The following is a 20,476-nucleotide window of genomic DNA, read 5'->3' on the forward strand; positions in this document are numbered from 1 at the left end:
GTCACCTACACACACCTCTTTAAGTGATCTTATCAGGTGGGAAGGGAGCTTCACGGGAAACTGTGCCAGTTGCTTCCACAGTTCAGCAAGGGGGAAATCCTGCTTTGAACCAGGTAGCAGCAGGGCTTCTTGCTGTTGGAAGGAGACTCTTTCCTTCCCCATCTGCGGTTGTTTTCCATTAAAGGGGGAAAAATGGAAATTATATGAGAAAATACCAAAAGTAAAGAAATTTCCCATTATTTTTACATTTTTTATCTCTTGTCAAGGTAAAGTCTGACTTTGGCATATAGGAGTGAGTCTTTTTGAATGTACTTAACCTGTATCAAGTCCGTTAATAATGAAGGGTTGGGGAGAGGTTTTTACTCTCTGTCTTTTTTTTTTGTGGCTGGCTAGTATGGGGATCTGAATCTGTGACCTTGGTGTTATAAAGCTGTGCTCTAAGGTTTTCACTTTTATTTTCTACAAATCTGTGTTGTGGGAATTATTTACAAGGAACATGGATTTATGTTATTTTTTAAAAAGCAATAATTATAAAAATAGATAGTGGGTATTAAAGTGGTGAGATTTCTATATCTTTTCTTGATTTAAATCAGTGTCTCTCAAACTTGGCTTATCATCAGAATCACCTGGGGAGCTTTAAAAATACAGGTTCTCAGGCCACACCCTGGGAGATTCTGAGTCAGGTCTGGCATGGGGCCCAAGAACCTGTTGTTAAGAGGCTCGTGAAGTGCTTCAGATGAACAGCAGGCTTGGGAACCTATGGTATAAAATGCTGTTTGTTTTTCATTGACTGCAGAGGGTTTCCCACAAAACCTCAAGAGATTTTAAAGTGATTAATCAAATCAGCCACATAGGGTCAGTATTTCTCTACAGGAGCGTGGCTGACAGTGAACCTCCCTGACAAAGTAGGAACCAATTGGCGACACGGGCTAGGTGTTGATGTAGGTTCACTCAGTAAGGGTTGTAGCCACCTGGCTCTTGTTTTATGCACCAGCATCTGAAGGGTGATTTCTTAGCTGGAGAAAATGGGATGGGATGTTAGTCTCTTTCATGAATTTCCTCTGCCAAACTTGTGTCAAAACAAGTTGTCCTGGGCTGGCCAGTTAGCTCAGTCGGTTAGAGCATGGTACTGATAACACCGATGTCCATCGTTCTATCCCTGTACTGGTCAGCCGCTAGAAAATAAATAAATAATTAATTAAAAGACGTGGTCCTGGGACCAAACCTAATTTGATAAGGCGGGCATTGCTTTGATGAGCACAGGCACCGGTCAGAGTAGGCCACTCAGGAGGAATGAGCTCAGGGCCTTCTCCTCAGGACCCTACCTGACACAGGTTGTTGAGTTGTTATTTTGTTTGTTAGTGAAACGATCACCAAATCTTATTGTTAAAATAGTCACTACGGGCTCTCCAGTTAACTCAGGTGGTTAGATCATGGTGTTATAATACCAAGGTCAAGGGTTCAGATCCTTGTACTGGCCAGCCACCAAAAAAACCCCAAATGGATTCAGTATATACCCATTTCTAAACTTTTTAAGTTTGCAACAGATAAATTTGAGAGTGATTAGTTCATTTAAAATAAAACATGGTCTGGTTTACACTACCTCTCTTTGCACATGGCCCTCATCGAAGTGGCCCTGGTCTGTATGTGATGGTGTGGAATACAGCCAGGGGTTCCTGGTTCATCAACAGTCTCAAGGAGAAGGAATCCACTCCTCCCAGTTCTCAAAAAGGACTTCCACAGGGAGAACAAGGGAAACTTCTTTGGCTCATATCCGTGCAGTTAATTTGTCCAAGATCCATGGTACAACTAATAACTCCTGTTCCCACACACCCAAAAACAGACAGAAACAGCATTTCAGTCGGCTTAATGCAGTTTGAAAGCTAAACTTGAGTTCGGTAAAGTATCTCCTAAAAATGCTGACCAAAATTCAATTAAATGACAAATCTTATTTAAGAAATATGCACATATTGTCTGCTTTATGGCATGAACTGCATTTGGTACAAACCAAATGTGCAAACAGATGGGCTTTATGAGGAAGGAATGGGTAGGGTTGCTGTCAGCCTTTGTGAAGCGGCGCCTGCCTAGGAGGTGCCTCTGACATCAGCGTTGCTACGTTTAGCATCTCAGCAACATACGTTTAGGTTTGTTGTTTGGAAGAACATGAAGGGATTTTCCTCACTTCTTCCATAAATATCTACTAGGCAAGAGATCTGGTAAAATGCCTCAAGTAAGACTTATAAGACTGGCAATAGTTTGCAAAGGTCACAGTCCAAAAAGAACAACCTTTATCTGCATCCCCCTCGTATGTACACATCGGTCTATTGTCTATTTAACCCCCTCCACTTTTAGATATGGTTGATTTCTTGGTGTTTTTAGAACAGCACTTCCGAGTGCAGGGCCATGGTACGTCCCCTTCCAAACGCTGTCCGGGAACCACCATGCTTGTCCTTGCTTGTGCCGCTTTTAGGTCCTTCCTCTCATTCCACTAGGCCTCTTAGCGTGAGCGGTTGTCTTCGGCCGTGTGTGCACAGTGAACACGGATTCGGAACGCTTAGGCATTGTGTGTGGCGTCGGAAATGAGACCTGGAGTGTCCGGACAGTGTGGGTTGAAAGCAAAAACATCCGCCATTTTCTAGCCGTTCATCTCCAGTGCAGCCACAGCCGTTCAGCAGTGCAGAGATAACGTGACCTCTCCTTCTCTGTCTTCTTTGGGGCCACTGAGGATTGGTTGGGAAGGCGCCTCCACCCCTTCTTCTGGTGCCTTTGTACGGCGACTTGGCTCTAGCCGACCCTCTGCCCCCTCCCAGGCAGGAGTGTGCCCTGTGGCTGTCTTCCCTGTCCCTCGGCAGGCACGTTCCCAGTGGGTGCCCAGAACGTTTGGCTGAGCTTGATCCGTTTTTCAGCCTTGGCCTTGGTCTGCACCCCTGACCAGGCGGTCTGCACAATAAGCCCTTAGCTTGTTCATTCTTTCCAGCTCCTGCCACTTTGCCCTTATGGAACGGGCTCTTCCCTGGCTCTTCACAGAACCCAAATACCTGATTTGTGTCTGCTGGCTTAAAAAAGAAAGGAGCACAGTGAAACTCTAGCATGGCCCTGGTCCTTCTGAACGACAGCCACATTCAGGGAATAAAGTGGGTGCTCAATAAATGATTGCTAACACAATGGATAGATGGGTGGAGGAATCAAGTGCAATCTCTTCTGGTTTCAAAATGATTTTCTACTTAGATTTTTAGGTTTGAGTCTCCAGCATTTCAGATTCTTCCATTTTTGTACTTAGACACTTATGCAAACTGTTGACTTTCAGTGCCCTGGAGTGAGTTACCATTTTTGCAGTAGTACACAGTCTGTCTGTAAAATTTATCTGTTCTTCAATCTACCTATAAGCTCAATTAATGTTTAGGTTTCATTTAAGGTTGTGAAGTTGGACAAATGATGCAAATTGCAAATCCTGTTCAGCTCTCAGGCATGAGAATTTTCTAACCAAATTATAAACAGGGCATTTTGATTATTTTAATTTTCTGGTTGAGAGAGGGTTCAGATTTTAAGCACATTTACACCCCCTTCAGTTTCAACCCATTCTTGAAAATCTTTCTGAAATGTTTTCCTTTATTTAGTAGAAGTAGTCCTCTCCTAAGTAAGTGCAGTCTGCTGAACATAGTTTATTCTGTGACAGCTTGATATGGTTCCTTCCCCACGGTCAATATTATGCACGTCGGTTATTTTAAGGTAGGATAGGAAGGGTGTGGGAGTCGGGGAGGAATGCGTTCACTTTGGCTGGCCGTGGGCAGGGAGCAAGGTGAGGTAATGCAGAAGTGGTCGCAGGGGCCAGACGGTGCATTAGATGCTGGCATTGACATTTATTTAATAGGCTCTGGATGTTTTTGAGCAAAGGGATGATGTAAGAGCTGTGCTTCTAGGAGTGGTGTTGATGTTGATCACAGAGGGAGGAGCCTGTACAGAATCTCTGACAATAGTCTACAGACAGATTAGCCAGAGTGGCCTTGGAAAGGAGGGACTTGGGGGACATTTCGAGATGACAGAGTTGGTGAGGGGAGTGAGATAGAGAAGAACCAGATGCCTCTAGGGCTGGGGGATTAGGAAGTTGAGGGTCACTGGGAATGGGCAGGTGGGCTGAAGGCAGTTTTGGAAACTATCTGTGCACAGAGGTGATTGTTCAGGTCCTGCCTCTTCTCTTCCCAGTGTTGTCTTTGGGGTTAAGTGAATCTCTTGAAGCCTCAGTTTCAACATCTCTGAGCATGGGTAAAATCTCTTCCATTCGCTTTAGGCTATTGTCTCTCACATGGAAAGTAACATTCAGCAGCTGCTGCTGCTGTTGGAACTTGACATAGTTCGTTCTGTTCAGCAGTGTCCTGCTCTGTGTTTTGTTCCAGTTAAAGTAATTTTATTTAGGGGTTTGTGGGGCCCATTTAGATTGAGTAACTTGCTTGCTCATTAGGGTACACATATGCTAAACTAAGGAATATATCCCATAGGCTATAACTGGAGTGCTCTGTTGAAGTCAGGCTTTTCACAATAGGTGTATCTGTTTGTCTAAGCTCTGGTTGGCCATAGCTGTTGCTAGACTGATTCTGTTTTATATGAACAGGTTATACTAGACTGCCTTCTTCAGGAAAAAAATATTCTCTCTCCTGGTTCATCTTCACTTTGCCGTTTCAAAACCACATAGTTTTGGTATGAATATGCAACTTTGTGTTAAATTTAATAAAAATGCCATAAAAGTGGAGCGTTGATTTATAAATGATTCTCAGATATTGTCTAAGAATAAGGGCAAGAGACTGTGCCTCAAAGGAGAGCTGCATATTGATGAAATTGTTTTCTCCAGTGGAATTGGTGGTCTCTACACATTGATGATTTGGGCCTTGGTTTAATTTTTACACAGCTCAATAGGATATTTAATTAAGTGAGATTTTGTTGACTTGCGATAGGTTGGGCTGTGGAACAACAGATAATCTGTTCACGAGACTGCCCGACTCCGACCTGGGCTCAGTTAGGAGAGTTTTGGAGTGCACGACTTGGGAGGTCAGGGGCCTCACAGGGCCTCGTGCACAGCCTCCCCCTCCGGCATTCCAGATGAGTCAGGACAAGTGCTGGCAAGGGAATAAGGAAACACCACCTCTGCCAACCTCCTGTGAGACTGCTTCTATTTTGGCTATTCCATGCTCCCTAGATCCGTGGAGAATATATTTGAGAAAGGTGAAAAGAAAAGCTGCCTTAGCCAACCCTGAGAAAGAGGCCAGAAACAGTGAGTGTGGCAGCTGCTGGAAGTTTGGTGCTGCAGACGGCGCAATCTGCCACCCCATTTGTTGATCTCGCACGCCATCCTTCAGTTGGCACCGCTGCTGCCAGAACCACCCCCTCCTTTTTCCATCTGAAGGCTGGGAAAGAGCTATTGTGACAGTGTTAACTCTTCCTGCCCTGCAGCCTAGAGTTTCTGCTTCCCCTTCAGGCTTAAGAATCTGTTCCACGCGAGGACACACAGATATTAGAATCAAGAAGTTTAGAAGTGCAACGGGCCTGAGGGAATTTTTAGAAAGAGAAAAACGGCACTTAGTATTCTCAGATTAGGCCCCGTGTGACAGTGGGTAGTGGTACAGATGGTCCCCAACTAATGGTGGTTCGACTTATGATTTTTTGACTCTGTGATGCTGTGGGCTGCCATTTGGTTTTTTTGGTTTGTTTTTTCAAAAAACTGACAATGGTTTTGGCTTAAAATAATAGAGATTGCATTCTGTTTTTCACTTTTAGTACAGTATTCAATAAATTCCGTGAGATATTCAACACTTTTTTATAAGATAGGCTTTGCGGTAGATGATTTTGCCCAACTGTAGGCTCATGGAAGTGTTCTGAACATGTAGGTAGGCTAAGCTATGGTTTTCAGTAGGTTAGGTGTATTAAATGCATTTTTGACTTATGATATTTTCGACTTACAATGGGTTTACTGGGATATATCCCCATTGAAGGTCGAGGAGCATCTGTAACACGAATTTTGAAGAATGACGGTCACTAAGGAAACCTGCTTTACTAACAGCCAGGGATTGGTCTCAATACTCCTGGCAAATTAACAGTGATAGGTGGTGGTGGTGCGAGGCCAGTGAAGCCTACTGAGTACGGCTGAGAGAAAAACAAGCACAAGCAGATGGAGGGGAAGCAGCGAGGCCTAGGAAGAGGGCGAAGGGCGGAAAAAACAGTCGAACATCCTTCAGAATATGGCAGTGACATTTCAGGAGGTAAATTGCTTAGTCCCTGGAATGATTTAGGAACAGAATGCAACTATTTATTAAATTCCTTAAGAAGTCACTTAAGGGGCTGGCCGGTTGGCTCAGTTGGTTACAGCGTGGTGTTGGTATAACACCAAGGTCAAAGGTTCGGATCCTTTTACCGGCCAGGTGCCAGAAAAAGAAAAAAAGAAGTCATTTAAAATCAATCATAATGTCATTTAACATGCTTTTGTGGAAATAGGAGAGCACAATCCAGGGAGCATGCCAAAGTCCAAAAATTGTTCACAGTACTGCTGTCATGTATGTGGAGATTGCTATCCAGATTGTAAAAGAGATTGTGAATAGCTTTGTTCAAATTACAGTGGAAGTTATCGTTTTTTAGTAAATTAGTTAGTTGGTATATAGAAATGCTTAAAATCATGCCTGGCACATCCTAAGTACTGTGTGTTAGTTGCTGCTACTACTATTATAATTAATTGTTACGATTTTCCCAAGTACAACTCGTTCAGTGTGTCTTTAATCAGAAAACATGAATTGAAGTTTACAGGAAAATTTTACTCATAGTCCTCAGTTTAGAAAATATAAAATGTAATTTCCCTTCAGGGGGCTTAATTCTTAGAAACACTCTGTCCTGGTTGGAAAGCTGCTTTTCTGTGGGGTCTGGCCAGGGTGTGGGAAAAGCTACTAGCTTGGTGCTGTATTTCCAGAGCCCAGAGAGGAGCCTTTGCCATCAGGAATTACTTGAAGTACCCATTGGTTTTATGCAAAGTGGAATTTGAGTATTATAGCCAAATTGTATGTGCTAGTTTTAGCTGTAAGGCCCACAGGCTTTGGCTTCTTTAGGGAACAGTCAGATGATTAAAGACTGACAAGGAGACCCCAGGCCCCAGGAAGGACATTGTCCCAGATACTCTTCTCAAGACTCCTTTCCCCCTGCTGGTGTGCCGTGATCCTCACCTCCGCACACATCCGCATTTCACACAGTCTTCATTTGTAACTCTGCTGCCCCCTCCACCAGTCACTGAGCATCCCTCTCTCCTGAACTCTTCTAAGACTATCACATCTGTCCCACAGAGCATTAATTAGTTAACATTTTATTGATAATACACGAAAAGAGTTCAGAACAATATCTGAATCATTACTCAATACAATTTGTGCTTTGCCTGTTTTATCTCACTTAATCTCACAATATAATATTTTTCCCATTTTGCAGAAGAGTTAATAGAACCTCAGAGAGGCTAAGTGAGGTCACAAGTGTGAACCCAGACTGTCTGGCTCTGGAGCAGGAATTCATAGTCCCCCTTGCATGTCTAGCTCCTCGCTTATCCATTTTAGTCTTTGCCCTTCAGAGCACTGCATCTCTTGCTTGTTTATGTGTGTGTGTCTCCCCAGCCCCTGGCATTAAACAATTATCTTAAGGACTAACATTCTATTCCCAGGGTGGAGCCAGGAGTAGGTTCTCTTGATGGGACAACTGCTAGGATTGGTAGAATGCCGTGAGTTGAAATGTTTTCCAAAATGCACTTTCTCCTGGACCATCTCCAGTTTTTGCCATAGTTTAGGCTCTGTCCTTTCTTAACGTTGGCAAATGGTTCCCAAGCCTCTCTGCTTCTCTGCCAGTGAGTGGCAGGGAAAACTTATTTTTGGTCAGAACAAGCAGGAACAAGTTGGTATTGGCAGAGTAGTCCTAGTCCAAAAGTTGTCCTTTGTCCTTTATCTTCTGCTGTCTCTACCACACCCAGTACCTTGTACTGGGCCCCTGGGGTCCCACCTGGACCTGCTGCTCCTTGGTGAAAAAGAATGAGCCCAGCCTTTTGCCCTTTGTCCCCTTTCCTTAAGGCTGCTGATAACCACTAAAGGATAAACAAAGTCAGGATTTTAGTAATCCATCTGGTAATATATTTGCATTTTAAAAGGAGATAATTCCTTAACTGTTCTGCAAGAAGGCAAGGCAAAGTAGGAGATAAACTAAATGCACACCCTTTGTGGGAGGCAGGGCATGGTTGTAGAAAAGACTCCAAAGTGTGGGTAATCCTGGGTTCAAATCCTGACACCACCCTTCGCCAGCCATGTGACCTGGGCAGCTTCTCCAGACATTTCTTGTCGTAAAATGGCACAGTGCCTGGCACAATAAATATTAGCCCCTTGGCTCGTTGTAGCCCCCCACTAAGTATTCCTTTAAAGTCTTCTCCTCCCAGATGACCTCCTTCACCACCCATGGGTAAGGCTGATCTTAACTCATAGGTTTGTGCATTGTTGTCCAATTAAAAACATCATTTTTGAAAAATCTTTTTAAATTTTAAAATGTTCTCAGCTTGAGCTTTAAAATTTTTTTTCTGTTGTGAAATGTAGCTTATATGCAGAAAAGTGCACAAAACCCACATGTACAATTTAGCAAATAGTTATGAAGGTGTCACTCATGTAACTACCACCTTGGTCAAGAATTGGCAGGTGGGCTGGCCAGTTAGCTCAGGTGGTTAGAGCATGGTGCTCATAATACCAGGGTCCAGGATTCAATCCCTGTACTGGCCAAAAAGATAAAGCTGCCAAAAAGGTTAAACTAAATTAACAACAACAACAAACAACCATTCTCTTAAAAAAAAAAAATTGTCAGGTACTGCTATAAAGTGGTACACGAAACACACTGGTTCTCACCTGGGGGTGATTTTGCCCTCAGGAGATAGTAGGACATTTTTGGTTGTCACATCTGGAGAGGGCTGCTGTCCTCCCTCTAGTAAGTAGACACCAGAGATGCTGCTATACACCCTAAAATGCACAGGACAGCCCCTCACAATAAAATATTATCTGGCCCCAAATACCAATAGTGCCAAAATTAAGAAACCCTGTTGTAACACAATCCACTATTCAGAAACATCTGGTTTTAGAAACACTATGCTTCAGCAGGAGGTGAATTTTTAGAAAAAGATTTGGATGCTCAAGAAACAAACCTGTTGGTGTCGAAACTTAGATTCACATGACACATTATTAGTAATGCTATCCCACTCAACTAATTGTTCTCTGAAGAATAAAAAAAGCCCAGCCAGAACTGCAGATGAAGGGTCTGAAGTTAACAGGCCTTGCTGATTGCATTAATTGTTTGGATTCCTTCATAGTCTCCAAGTGCTTTCATCTCCTCTGTCAGTTCACACTAATCTTGGGAATCAAATACTGTACAAGTTAGTAGAAAGCAGACATGTTCCGTTTTACTGTTAATTAAATCACAAATAAATTAAGCACTGTATTCTCTCCAGCAACTTGTTTCAGCCTCTTCTCATTTGTAACTCTTTGTCTTCCATTTTTTGCAGGATTTAGTCATTCGTATTGTTTTTATTCTTGGCAACCTGACAGCAAAAAATAACCAGGCTCGGGAACAATTTTCTAAAGAGAAAGGGAGCATCCAGACCCTGCTGTCCTTGTTCCACATGTCTTACCAACTTGATCTGCATTCCCAGAAGCAGGCGGGGGACAGAGCCGAGCAGCCCAAGGTGCAGAGGCCACCGTCAGAGGTGGAAGACATGCTTATCAAGCTGACCCGTGTGCTGGCCAACCTCGCCATCCACCCAGGTGTTGGCCCGGCCCTGGCCACCAACCGTCGGGTTGTGGGCCTGCTGCTGACAATGCTGGGTGAGAACCGCCCCTCGCTGGCTACAGCCACAAAGACAGTCCTATGGCTGGGGTGTGGTGAGGATTTTATTGGTATAGTTTTATTAGGACTTTATTAGTATAATTTGTGAAGGAAAATTCCTCTTCTGTTCAGAACTGCCTTAAAAGTAATCCAGATTTTTTTTAAAAAAGGAAAGAAAGAGAAAACACAAAACATTGTTCCATAGATCATTTCTGAAACCCACTGAATTGTACACTTTAAAAGGGTAAAATTTTATGGTTTATGTATTATAGCACAATTAAAAAAAATTACACGTATCAAATGAACAGAAATTGACCAAACTAAGCACAAGGAGTTCAAAATCCCAAATTCCTTTGTGGCAATCCACATGTTTAAAGTTAATTTATGTATTTTTTTCTTCAGGTTCTTACATTATCTGTAATAACAGCCCCGAATCACTCAGGCCCCATCTTTCCTCCTTTCCTCCTGTATGGTAGCTCAGGCCACCATAACAAAATACCATAGATTGGGTGACTTAAACAATAGAGGTTTATTTCTCACACTTCTGGAAGCTGGGAAGTATAAGATCAAGGTGCCAGCCAATTCTCAATTCTGTTCCTGGTGAGGGCTCTTCTTCTTGGCTTGCAGACAGCTGCCTACTTGATGTGTGGTCACATGGCCTTTCCTTGGTGCAATCACTTGGCTGGGAGGATTGGGTCTCTCTGTCTCTCTCTCTCTCCCTCTCTCATCCTCTTTTTATAATGTCAGCAGTCCTATTGGATTAAGAGTTTACCCTTATGACCTCATTTAACCTTGTATAACTCCTAAAAGCCTCATCTCCAAATACAATCATGTTCAGGGTATGGCTTCAACATATGAATTTTAGAGAGACACAATTCAATGCAAAGCACCTTCTTTCTACTTTTTAGGCCTGTCATTTCCCACAGGCACCTCTGCCTTCAGGTGTGTAGGAAAATTAACTGCAATCCAGGGTAATCAATTTAGCCACTACTAACCAGACTCGTGAAAGATTTCGTTGTTGTGGAAGGTTAATGCCTGACAAAAATAATGTTTTATAGTAATCTGTGAACTATCCCTGCTGCTATTCAATTTAAGAACCATTTATTGAGTCCTTACTGAATAATCAGTCCCATGCTATGTGTTGCAGGTTTGTTTTAGTTTGCTCAGAATGCCAAAACAAAATAGACTGGGAAGCTCAAACAACAGAAATTTATTATTTTCTCACAGTTCTGAAGACTGGAGGTTCAAGATCAAGTTGCCAGCAGGGTTGGTGTCTGGTGAGGGCTCTCTTCCTGGCTTATAGATGGCCACCTTCTCTCTGTGTCCTCATATGGCAAAGAGACCACACTCCGGTGTCTCTTCCTCTTCTTATAAAGTCACCAACTCTATTGGATTAGGGCCCCACCCTTATGATCACCTCCTTACAGGACCTATCTCCAAATACAGTCACATTGGGGTTTAGGGCTCCAAGATATGAATTTGGGTGGAGGGTGGGGTGGACACAGATACTTAGTCTATGACAAAGTTTAAAAATGTTTGGTTGTAGCTGCTTTCAAGGAACTCAGCATGTGCAGTGGAGGAATAACAGGTGCGTCGACAAGAACCACACAGTTTTGTTTTTGTTTTTGTTTTTTTTTGGCAGCTGGCCAGTATGGGGATCTGAAGGAACCACACAGTTTACAAAAAGTACCAGAAGTGGGCTGGCTTGTTAGCTCAGTTGGTTAGCATGCAGCCTTATAACACGAAGGTCACAGGTTCAGTGTACTGGTCAGCCACCAAAAAATAAGCAAAAGTACCAAAAGTGAAGTGTACATGGGGCTTGAGGGCTGAGGGGATGGAACCAGGGCCCAGCTTTGGATTTTTGGGTGACAATGCCTTACTTTATTATGGGGCTTTATAGTTTAAAAAGCACTTTCCATCTATAGGGAAAATATAGGAAAATGGTCAGGGCCCCTCAGATGTTCAGAATCTTGCTGAGCATTTGATGTAAATATGCATGTGTGCCCAGGTGTTCCTTGGTTATTGTCTAATATAATTGCGCATGTGCACCCAGGTGTCCTGGGTTATGACTTAAGTATAAAGGATAAGTTGCGCTGATCTACGGGCCCCCCCACACCCGGGATGCCCTGGTGGGGGCCACGGGAGGCTGCTACTGCTGCTGGAGGCTGTTGCTGCCAGTGCCCCCGGGATGCCCCGCCACTGCTTCTACTACTGCTGCTGCTGCTACTGCTGAGGACTGAGCTCATGTCATCTGCCAATGGCTCCTGGGATCTTTCCCAATTACCTGGTGTGGACCTGCGTGTGAGAGGTCTGGTGACCAAGCCTGGCGTGTGAGGGGTCTGGTGACCCAGCCTGTACAATGGATTTGAAGGGTCTGAGCCCTAGCCCTGACAATGCAAATGGAAACTCAGTATAACTAAAATAATGAAACATTTTGGCTTTAGTTATGAAATGCCTAGCCATACAATTAGTGTAGCTATTGCCTCAACCTGACAGCTGGCATAAGTTGTGTAGCTTTACAACATCTATTACCTCACAGCAATGTGAAGGCAAGGTTTTGTTATTTTCATCATTTTACAGATGAGGAAAGAGGCTCAGTAAGTATAGTGACTTACAGGTCACAATGTTAGTGAGTGGCAGAGTCACTAAGCCCCAAACCTGTGCTCTTTTGCTCTACAAGTCGCCTGTCTCAAGAAAGGATTCCTAAATTCCAACTGAGATTTGCCCCCATGACTTAACACTTCCACGCAGTGACTCAGAAATCTACATATTTAGTCCTGAATGCTCTTCCAAGCTGCTGACTGCACATTAAACCATCCGGGAGAATATGCATCCAGCTGTTACAGAAATTCAGTTTCTGTACCAACCTCAGACCTCTTGCATTTGGATTGTAACATTTCCCTGTCTGCTGAAGCTCCTTCCCCTTCCAGAGGATCAATCCTTAGAAATACACTGCTTCAGAATCAGCTGTGGGACTCATTAAAATACCCTAATAAGGCCCAGAAACTGACTCTGTAGGATGCCTTTCGTGTCTTAAAATCTGCATTTCAAGCCTTCCCCTGCCCCCAGGTGATTCTTCTGCCCCTTAAATATTGAGACCCAGTGTTTCAGGGAAGCACGTTATCCCTCTGGCTCCTGAGGAACTAACAGAAGCCTGAAACCCACTCGCGAACTCTCATCTGTTGCAGGCTCAATCTTTTACCTGCGAAGGGTCTGAGGACCAGACCTCAGACACCTGGATTGTTAAGGAGAAGAGTTACGCAGGATTCATTTCCCCACAGTTGTTAGTACTCACACATAAAGTGGGAAAATTCCTTGTCTTATGTATTTTATGAGTTTAGACATTACATTTTTACCTATAAACTAAAGATTGAATGAACAACTTGCTTTTGACTCAAAAGAAGGTGATGCTTTTGGGCAGCAGGAGGAATCTGGGAAGCTGATTTGACCTGAGATAAAAGGGTTAACCCAGGGGGACCTAGTTCAGGTCCTCTGGCTAGCATCCTTCACCTGTCCCCTCCATGCCTCCATCAGCAAGTCCTCTGGGAGGGTAGGTGCTCTGCTTTGGTCATCTGGGGGATGCCTACGTGAGGTTTCTCCGGGGTACCCCCTTGAGGTTACTGGACCTCAGGAACAGACTACTTTTCTTCTTTTGCTCTTAAATGACCAAAGAAACTCTAATCCAGTGGCTTTCAAACTTACTTGCATGTAAGACTTGTGGGAACTTATTAAGAACACAGATTTTTGGCCCTACCCTCACAATTTGTGACCTGCACTTTAAAAAGCACCCTGGCTGATCCTGATTCAGGTGGCTGAGGGCCTCCTGTGAGAAAGGCTTCAGTCTCTGCAGAGGAGGGGCCCGATCCCGTATGAGGTTAGCAAAACGAAGGAACCCTGCTCTCCACCATGACTGCTCAGGCCTCTCCAGCCTGCCCTGCCTCGGGCAACTGTTTGGGAGAGCAGGTGATCCCTTGTCTATTCTATGTCCAGAAAGATTTTATCTCCCCCAAAACACTTCTAGGAGGGCAAAAGTCACTCTTGACAGAGGACCATCCACCTCTACCTTCCCCTTATGAAGTTCAACTGCCAGGGTGAATTCCTGACCCTCCAAAGCCCTCCTACACTGGTCCCTGTTGTTTATCTGCATCCGAGTAGGATGGAGATCAGATTCCAGGAGGAAGAAGCTGGTCTTCAAAGCTCCGCCCACCTCTGACAGGCCAGCAGCTTAGGGCAGCCCAAGGCCAGTGCAGGCTTTGAGTCTGTGGCTGCAGAAAGTACCCACCCTCTGGTCTAGTTGCACCTACTTACCTGAGGCCAGAGCAGCTGCCACTGATTTATCCTGAGGGCTGAGCACTCCCCCAGCCTGACTGCTCTTGCTGCATGGCCTCCTCACACAGTCGCATGGCAAAGGTGGCATCCCTTGGGGTTGTCACCTTCTGCCTCTCCAGAGCCCTGCTCCCCTCACAGATGAGTTGCTTGGATCCCAGGACTCGCCTTTATATGCCAGTGTCATTGGAGAGGGTCTCTTAAAAATAAAAAATGGTTGGCTAGTTAGCTCAGTTGGTTAGAGCGTGGTGTTGTAACGCCAAGCAAGGTCAAGGGTTCAGATCCTGGTACTGGCCAGCCAGCAAAGGAAAAAAAAAAAAAATGTTTCTAGTAAGAACTAGCCCTCTTGGTGAGCCCCCAGACTCAGATTTGCTGAGTGGCAGCCAGCAAATTCTGATTCTTTTATATGCATGAGTCAGATACAGAGGGCGGCATGGTTCTCACGCTTTTGGAAGCAGATTATGGCCCCAGCCAGCTCTAATGGGAACTCTCAGCAACACAGTCTTTGGCCTCAGCAGGGTGCTATCAAAAGAGCAGGACAGTTGAGTCAGACAAACCTGGATTCAGATGTCTGCTCTGTGAAGTCAGGCAAGGTATTCTCTAAGCCTTGACATTCTTATCTGAAAAATGGGTTATTAGGATGCTGCTATGGACTTAATTGTGTCCCCTGCAAATTTATTTGTTGAAGTCCCAACCCCGCAATGTGGTGGTACTTGGAGATAGGGCCTTTGGGAGATAACTGGGTTTAGGTGAGGTCATGAGGTGATGGGATTAGTGAGGCCCTCATGATGGGATTAATGCCCTTATAAGAAGAGGCACCAGAATTTTCCATCTTTTTTTGCCATTCAAAGATACAGAGAGAAGGTGGCCATCTACAAGCCAGGAAGAGAGCCCTCGCCAGAACCTGACTGTTCTGGCACCCTGATCTTGGACTTCCAGCATCCGGAACTGTGAGAAAATAAATTTCTGTTGGTTTAAACCATCCAGTTTATGGTACTTTGTTATGGCAGTCCGAGATGACTGAGATAGATGCACCTTTAGAGAATTAATTATTGTGAGTTTAAATGCTTGTGAGTGCATTTAAAGCATTATTAGTAATGAACTTTTGTGGGGTTAAATGTGTGTAAAGTGCTTGGTGCTGTTTGTGACAGATGCTTAATAGCTGTGGGTGCCACCGTCTTGCCCCAGACACCGGATGCCATTCCTGCTGGTCAAACCTGTGGTTCTACAGGAGGTGGGAACACATAACATTCATCTTGCATTTTCTGGGCAAGCTAATTAATTCTCCTACCAAGGCAAAAGAAAAAACAGATCCCCAAACACTGCCCATGATCTAGTGTGATCAGTTGGGGGATGGAGGGAAACAGAAATGATTAATGAAAAGTAAAAGAAGGACAAAAAGGTGATCATTAAATCAGAGAATTTAGGAACTAGCACAGTCCTGTTACTCAGCTCATAGCCCCTACTTGTTCCGTGAGGAACTCTGGTTTCATACAAAGGTAAAAGGCACTTCCTATCCAATAAAACACAGTGGGCAAGTCACGGCCAAGAGTGTGCACTGGGGGTTCCGGCCCAGGCTGGGCAGGGCTTCCGCATGGCCAGGTGGAGAGTGGAGAGAGGGCAATCCAGATACTGGGGGACGTGTGGGAGGTGGGAGGTGAGAGGCAGAGGCCCATTCAAACTGCTTTAACTAGATCAGTATCTCCAAGCTAGGGACTCTTCCTCTGATCACCAGGCCCTTATATCCAACTGCCTACCCCTCCTTTCCCATGGGTGCTTCAGAAGTACCTCGAGATATCTAAAGCTGACATCATGACCTCTCCCCAAACTTGGCCCTCTTCCTGTGCCCTTAATTCAGAGAATGTGGTAGACATATACCCAATTATGTAAGCCAGAAACCCAGAAATCATCCAGGGTGATTCCTCTCCCTCGCCCCCAATCCAGTCCTCATCAAATCCAATCTGTCCACTCTGCTCCATCTCCACCGTTCCCCCACATCTAAGCTCTGTTGTCGTTTGGAATACTGCAGAAGATTCCAGACTGGCACGCCCGTATCTGCCCTTCTCTGCACTGTGGCCAGAGCAATCAGGAGATGAGCCTGAGACTGAGTGGGAGGCAGGTGCAAAATCACTAAGGGTTTTATAATGCTGAGCTAAAGGGTTCATTCATTCATTTGTTTGTTCATTCTTGCATTTAGCAACTATTTATTGAGCACCTAATGTGTGCCAGACACTGTTATAGGTGCTGGGAATGCAGCAATGAATAAAACAGACACATCCCTAGTCCTCATGGAGCTAACGTGGCAGGGCTGGAAGACACACATTAAACATATACAACGTCCTATAGTGGTCCTGTGCACTGTGGAGAAAAATTAAAGCAGGTTAAGGATGAAAAGAGAATAACAGATGCGATTTTATGTAGAAAGATTGAGGAAAGTATGTCGAACAAGGTGACATCTAAGCAACCACTTGAAGGACATGAGTGAGCCAAGTGGGTAACTGGAAGGAGAGTATACTCCAGACAGAAGGAACAGCAGGGCAGAGGCTCTCAGGCAGGTCCTGCTGACATGTTCAGAAAAGCAAGGAGACCAGTGTGGGTGGCATTGGAGGCTGAAGTGGCCTTGTTGGGAGAAGTGAAGACTGGGCAGCCCAGGTAGGGCCTGTGGGCCAAGCTAGGTGGAGCCATCAGGGGGTTGTGAGGTGAGTCAAGTTGTGTGACTTACTTTTAAAGTTCACCGTGTTGAGGTGAGAATAGATGTACGGAGGCAAAAGTGGAAGAAGAGAAACCAGTACGAGGTGAGAGATGGACTGGGGTGCTAGTAGAGAAGTTGCGAAGTGATCAGATTCTGGGTTTGGAAGGCAGAGTTGGCAGTCATGGGTGGAGCATGACCTAAGGATCATTCTGTTGGGAGGGAGGTGGGGGTGTGGGGGATAGAGTAGGACTCCATGAGGGGAGCCCCTGGGAGAGCCTGAGGACAGGGCAAATGTGGGGTTAGAGACGTCTCAGCTCATTGGTGTGTTGGCCCCTTTGTTTTACTATGGAAACACAGCATAGATCAACCTGACTTTTCCAGACCCTTTGGCCACAGGGATTGAGCTTAGGGTGTTCTCCCTGCCCTGGCCAGGAGCGGTCCCTTGCATTTGGTGCATTTCCCTGAAGGAAGAGTCACAAGAAATAAAGCAGCAAATGGTGCCTCCAGTGCCCTTGTGCAGACCTTGCTAAGAACAGTGGCTTGTCCCTGGCACTGCTGTTGCTGCAGTTATGATGTCATAGGTTCTACCCCTGAAATGAGTTTTCGACTGCCTTATTCTCACTTTGTTTTAGAATACAAGTCACTTGATGATTGTGAGGAGCTGGTGATCAACACTACAGCAACAATCAACAATTTGTCTTACTACCAAGTGAAGAATTCCATAATTCAAGACAAAAGGCTATATATTGCTGAATGTAAGTTTCAAAGTTGGGTTTGGATAAATGCTCGTTTAAGGTCTTGATTTCATTAATTAAACACAGAACTGTAGACAATATTTTCTGAAATAATTAAGATATTTTAATAAAAATATTTTAGAGCCTGATCTGATTCTAAGAAATTAGAGTAAGGGAGAAAAATTATTTTCTTAGTTCTTGCAGTTTGTCCCCTACAATTTATATTTTATTATCATTTTTAATTTTTAAATTATCATTATTTAGTATAATATTGGTTTCCATTAGCCTTTAAATTAAAACATATTCACTGATTTTTTCTGGATACCAAATTCAGTGCTTTTAAAGCTTCTTGTGAGTAACAACATGGATGGAATCCTAGAGGCTGTACGAGTTTTTGGAAATCTCTCCCAGGACCATGACATCTGCGATTTCATTGTGCAGAACAATGGTGAGTAATGACACTTAACATTCATAAACATTCAATTCTTGCCAATAATTAGCTAAGTGGTTTTGGAGCTTGGGTCATTACAATGTGATACTTTGATTCTGCTTTGAAATGGGTAGGTAGTGCTTTACGTGGTTTCCCTGTATAAGGCTCCTAAGGCTCCCAGCTCAGGATCCAAGGTGGACCTAGCAGCGTCCCCCTCTCCCTCATGAATGGCTTTCAGGGTTCTGAAATGGTGTGTGTGTGTTTAACAGAAACAAATAATCTGCATTCATCATTTCTGCTCATGGGAATGGACTCAAGAGACATTTTCCTTTATGTACTAGAATTGTTACATTTTGCTTGTAATAGTGAAAAGTGGAAACAACCTAAATGTCCATCAGCAGGCAAGAGGATAAATACATTACAGCATATTCATGCAACAAAATGTCCTATAACAGTTAAAATTAATGAATTAGACATTCATGTATCAACATGGATCAACCCCAAACATATAATGTAGGAGCAAAAAAGCTAGTGATAGGAGGATATATACAGAATAATGCTACCAATATAAGTTTTAAAACATGCAAAACTCCCTTGGGTATTTATGTATAGGTATTCATGTAGTAATGGCATAAAGTATAAATGATATTTGGAAATGATAAAACTCCACATTTAAGACAGAGTTTACCTTTGGAGGGGAAGGTATGTCTGTATTAGTCCATTTTTGTTGCTTATAACAGAATACCCGAAACTGGGTAATTTATGAAGAAATGAAGTTTATTTCTTATTGTTTTGGAGGCTGGGAAGTCCAAGGTCAAAGGAACACATCTGGTGAGGGCCTTTTTCTTGGTGGTGACTCTCCACAGCAATGGAGGGTGTCATATGGTTAGAATGGGTTAAGCAAGAGAAAGCTAACCTTTTCAATTGCCCTCCTTATAAAACCATCAGAACCATACCCATTACTCTGTGAATGAGTCATTCTGTTCATGAGGACACAGTCCTCACAATCTAATCACCTTTTTAAGGCCCCACCTTTCAAATACCATAATTGGATTTCCCACCCTCTAAACACTGTTACAATGGAGATCAATTTTCAATGAGTCTTAGGGGGATATTCAATCTACAGCAATGTCCAAAGACATAAAACAGGATCTGTAATGTTTTAGTTATTTACTTAACTGAAAAATAAGAATTGTATACAGGTTAAGTATCCCTAGTCTGAAAATCTGAAATCTGAAATACTCCCAAATCTGAAACTTCTTGAGTGCTGACATGACTCTCCAAGGAAATGCTCATTGGAGCATTCTGGATTTTGGACTTCCAGATTAGGGATGCTGAATCAGTAAGTATAATGTAAATATTCCAAAATCCAAAAATATTTGAAATATTCCAAAAAAAATTTGAAAGCTGAACACTTCTGGTCCCAAGCATTTCATATAAGGTATACTTAGACTTGTATATTTATTGTGTACAATGTGTTGTTTTAAATGTAATGTTTTATTTCTTAAACTGGGTGGCAGGTGCTCAAGTGTTTTTACTAACCATATTCTTTGTATGCTTCAGATATTTTATATAAGAATAATAATTTTTAAAAAGTAATTATTTATGTTCATGATAGAAAATTTAGATGATACAGATATACAAAGCAGCAGCAGCAGCAGAAGTAAACTGTCACCTGTTGTCTCACTACCCCAGAGATAATTGTTCACATTTTGGTGTGCATTCTTTACACTCATAAGAATACATACATATGAGGTAGCCTTTGCCAAGCTCACCTCCCACCCCAGTCAGTAACGGGAGGAGACAGAGCACACACCTTATCCACTCACCCCCAACCCTTTGCTCAGCCCCTGCTGGGGGGTGGGAAAACAGGACAAATATAGTTCCCAGTTTCATTTCTAGGAGTAAGGGAAAATGATTCCCCAGGTGGGAGCCTCTTACGCCCTGAGACATCCCTACGCTGGAAGACCTGCTTTGCCACAGATTGATTCCCAGCAGCCTGAACCAGTCTTCTCTTCTAGTGGCCCTGGGAGACTTCAGGGATGATTTCACCAGGAGCCGACTCCCCTCCCCAGGACTGTGTATTTAAAGAGAGTTGCTGCTGGAGGTTCAAAAGGCTCTTGAGAACAACTAGAAATTAGAGATGAATGTCACCTGTGTTCCCTCCTTCCCACCAGCAGGAGCTCTATCATTGCCCTACAGAGGGGGCTGCTGCCTGGGTCAGAGGACGTGAGGAGTGGGGGAGCTGACTTTTGGGAGTAATGGATGTTGGGGAACCCACTGCCTAGCGATGGATAAAGCCTTAGGAAGAAGGGGTTAAGTCCCCTAACAGAAGTTCCAGTTTTGCAAGCTAATTCCCATTTCCCCACTGCCATTTATAAAACAAGGTACAGCTGGGAACCATGAGTTTCACTGGTTTACATTTGT

General features: G+C 43.8%; 1 protein-coding gene across 1 annotated transcript in view; it reads left to right on the plus strand.

Moving 5' to 3' along the window:
• The window catches only part of ARMC2 (armadillo repeat containing 2), a 112,258-nt gene that overhangs the window by 83,164 nt on the left and 8,618 nt on the right, over window positions 1-20,476 (plus strand). Inside the window, exons 14-16 of the mRNA XM_063097778.1 lie at window positions 9,548-9,866; window positions 17,518-17,640; window positions 17,954-18,067. Of these exons, the coding sequence (XP_062953848.1) occupies window positions 9,548-9,866; window positions 17,518-17,640; window positions 17,954-18,067 (556 nt within the window). The remainder of the gene's footprint in view (window positions 1-9,547; window positions 9,867-17,517; window positions 17,641-17,953; window positions 18,068-20,476) is intronic.

The sequence above is a fragment of the Cynocephalus volans genome, chromosome 5, assembly GCF_027409185.1.
Source record: "Cynocephalus volans isolate mCynVol1 chromosome 5, mCynVol1.pri, whole genome shotgun sequence".
NCBI classification, from domain to species: domain Eukaryota; kingdom Metazoa; phylum Chordata; class Mammalia; order Dermoptera; family Cynocephalidae; genus Cynocephalus; species Cynocephalus volans.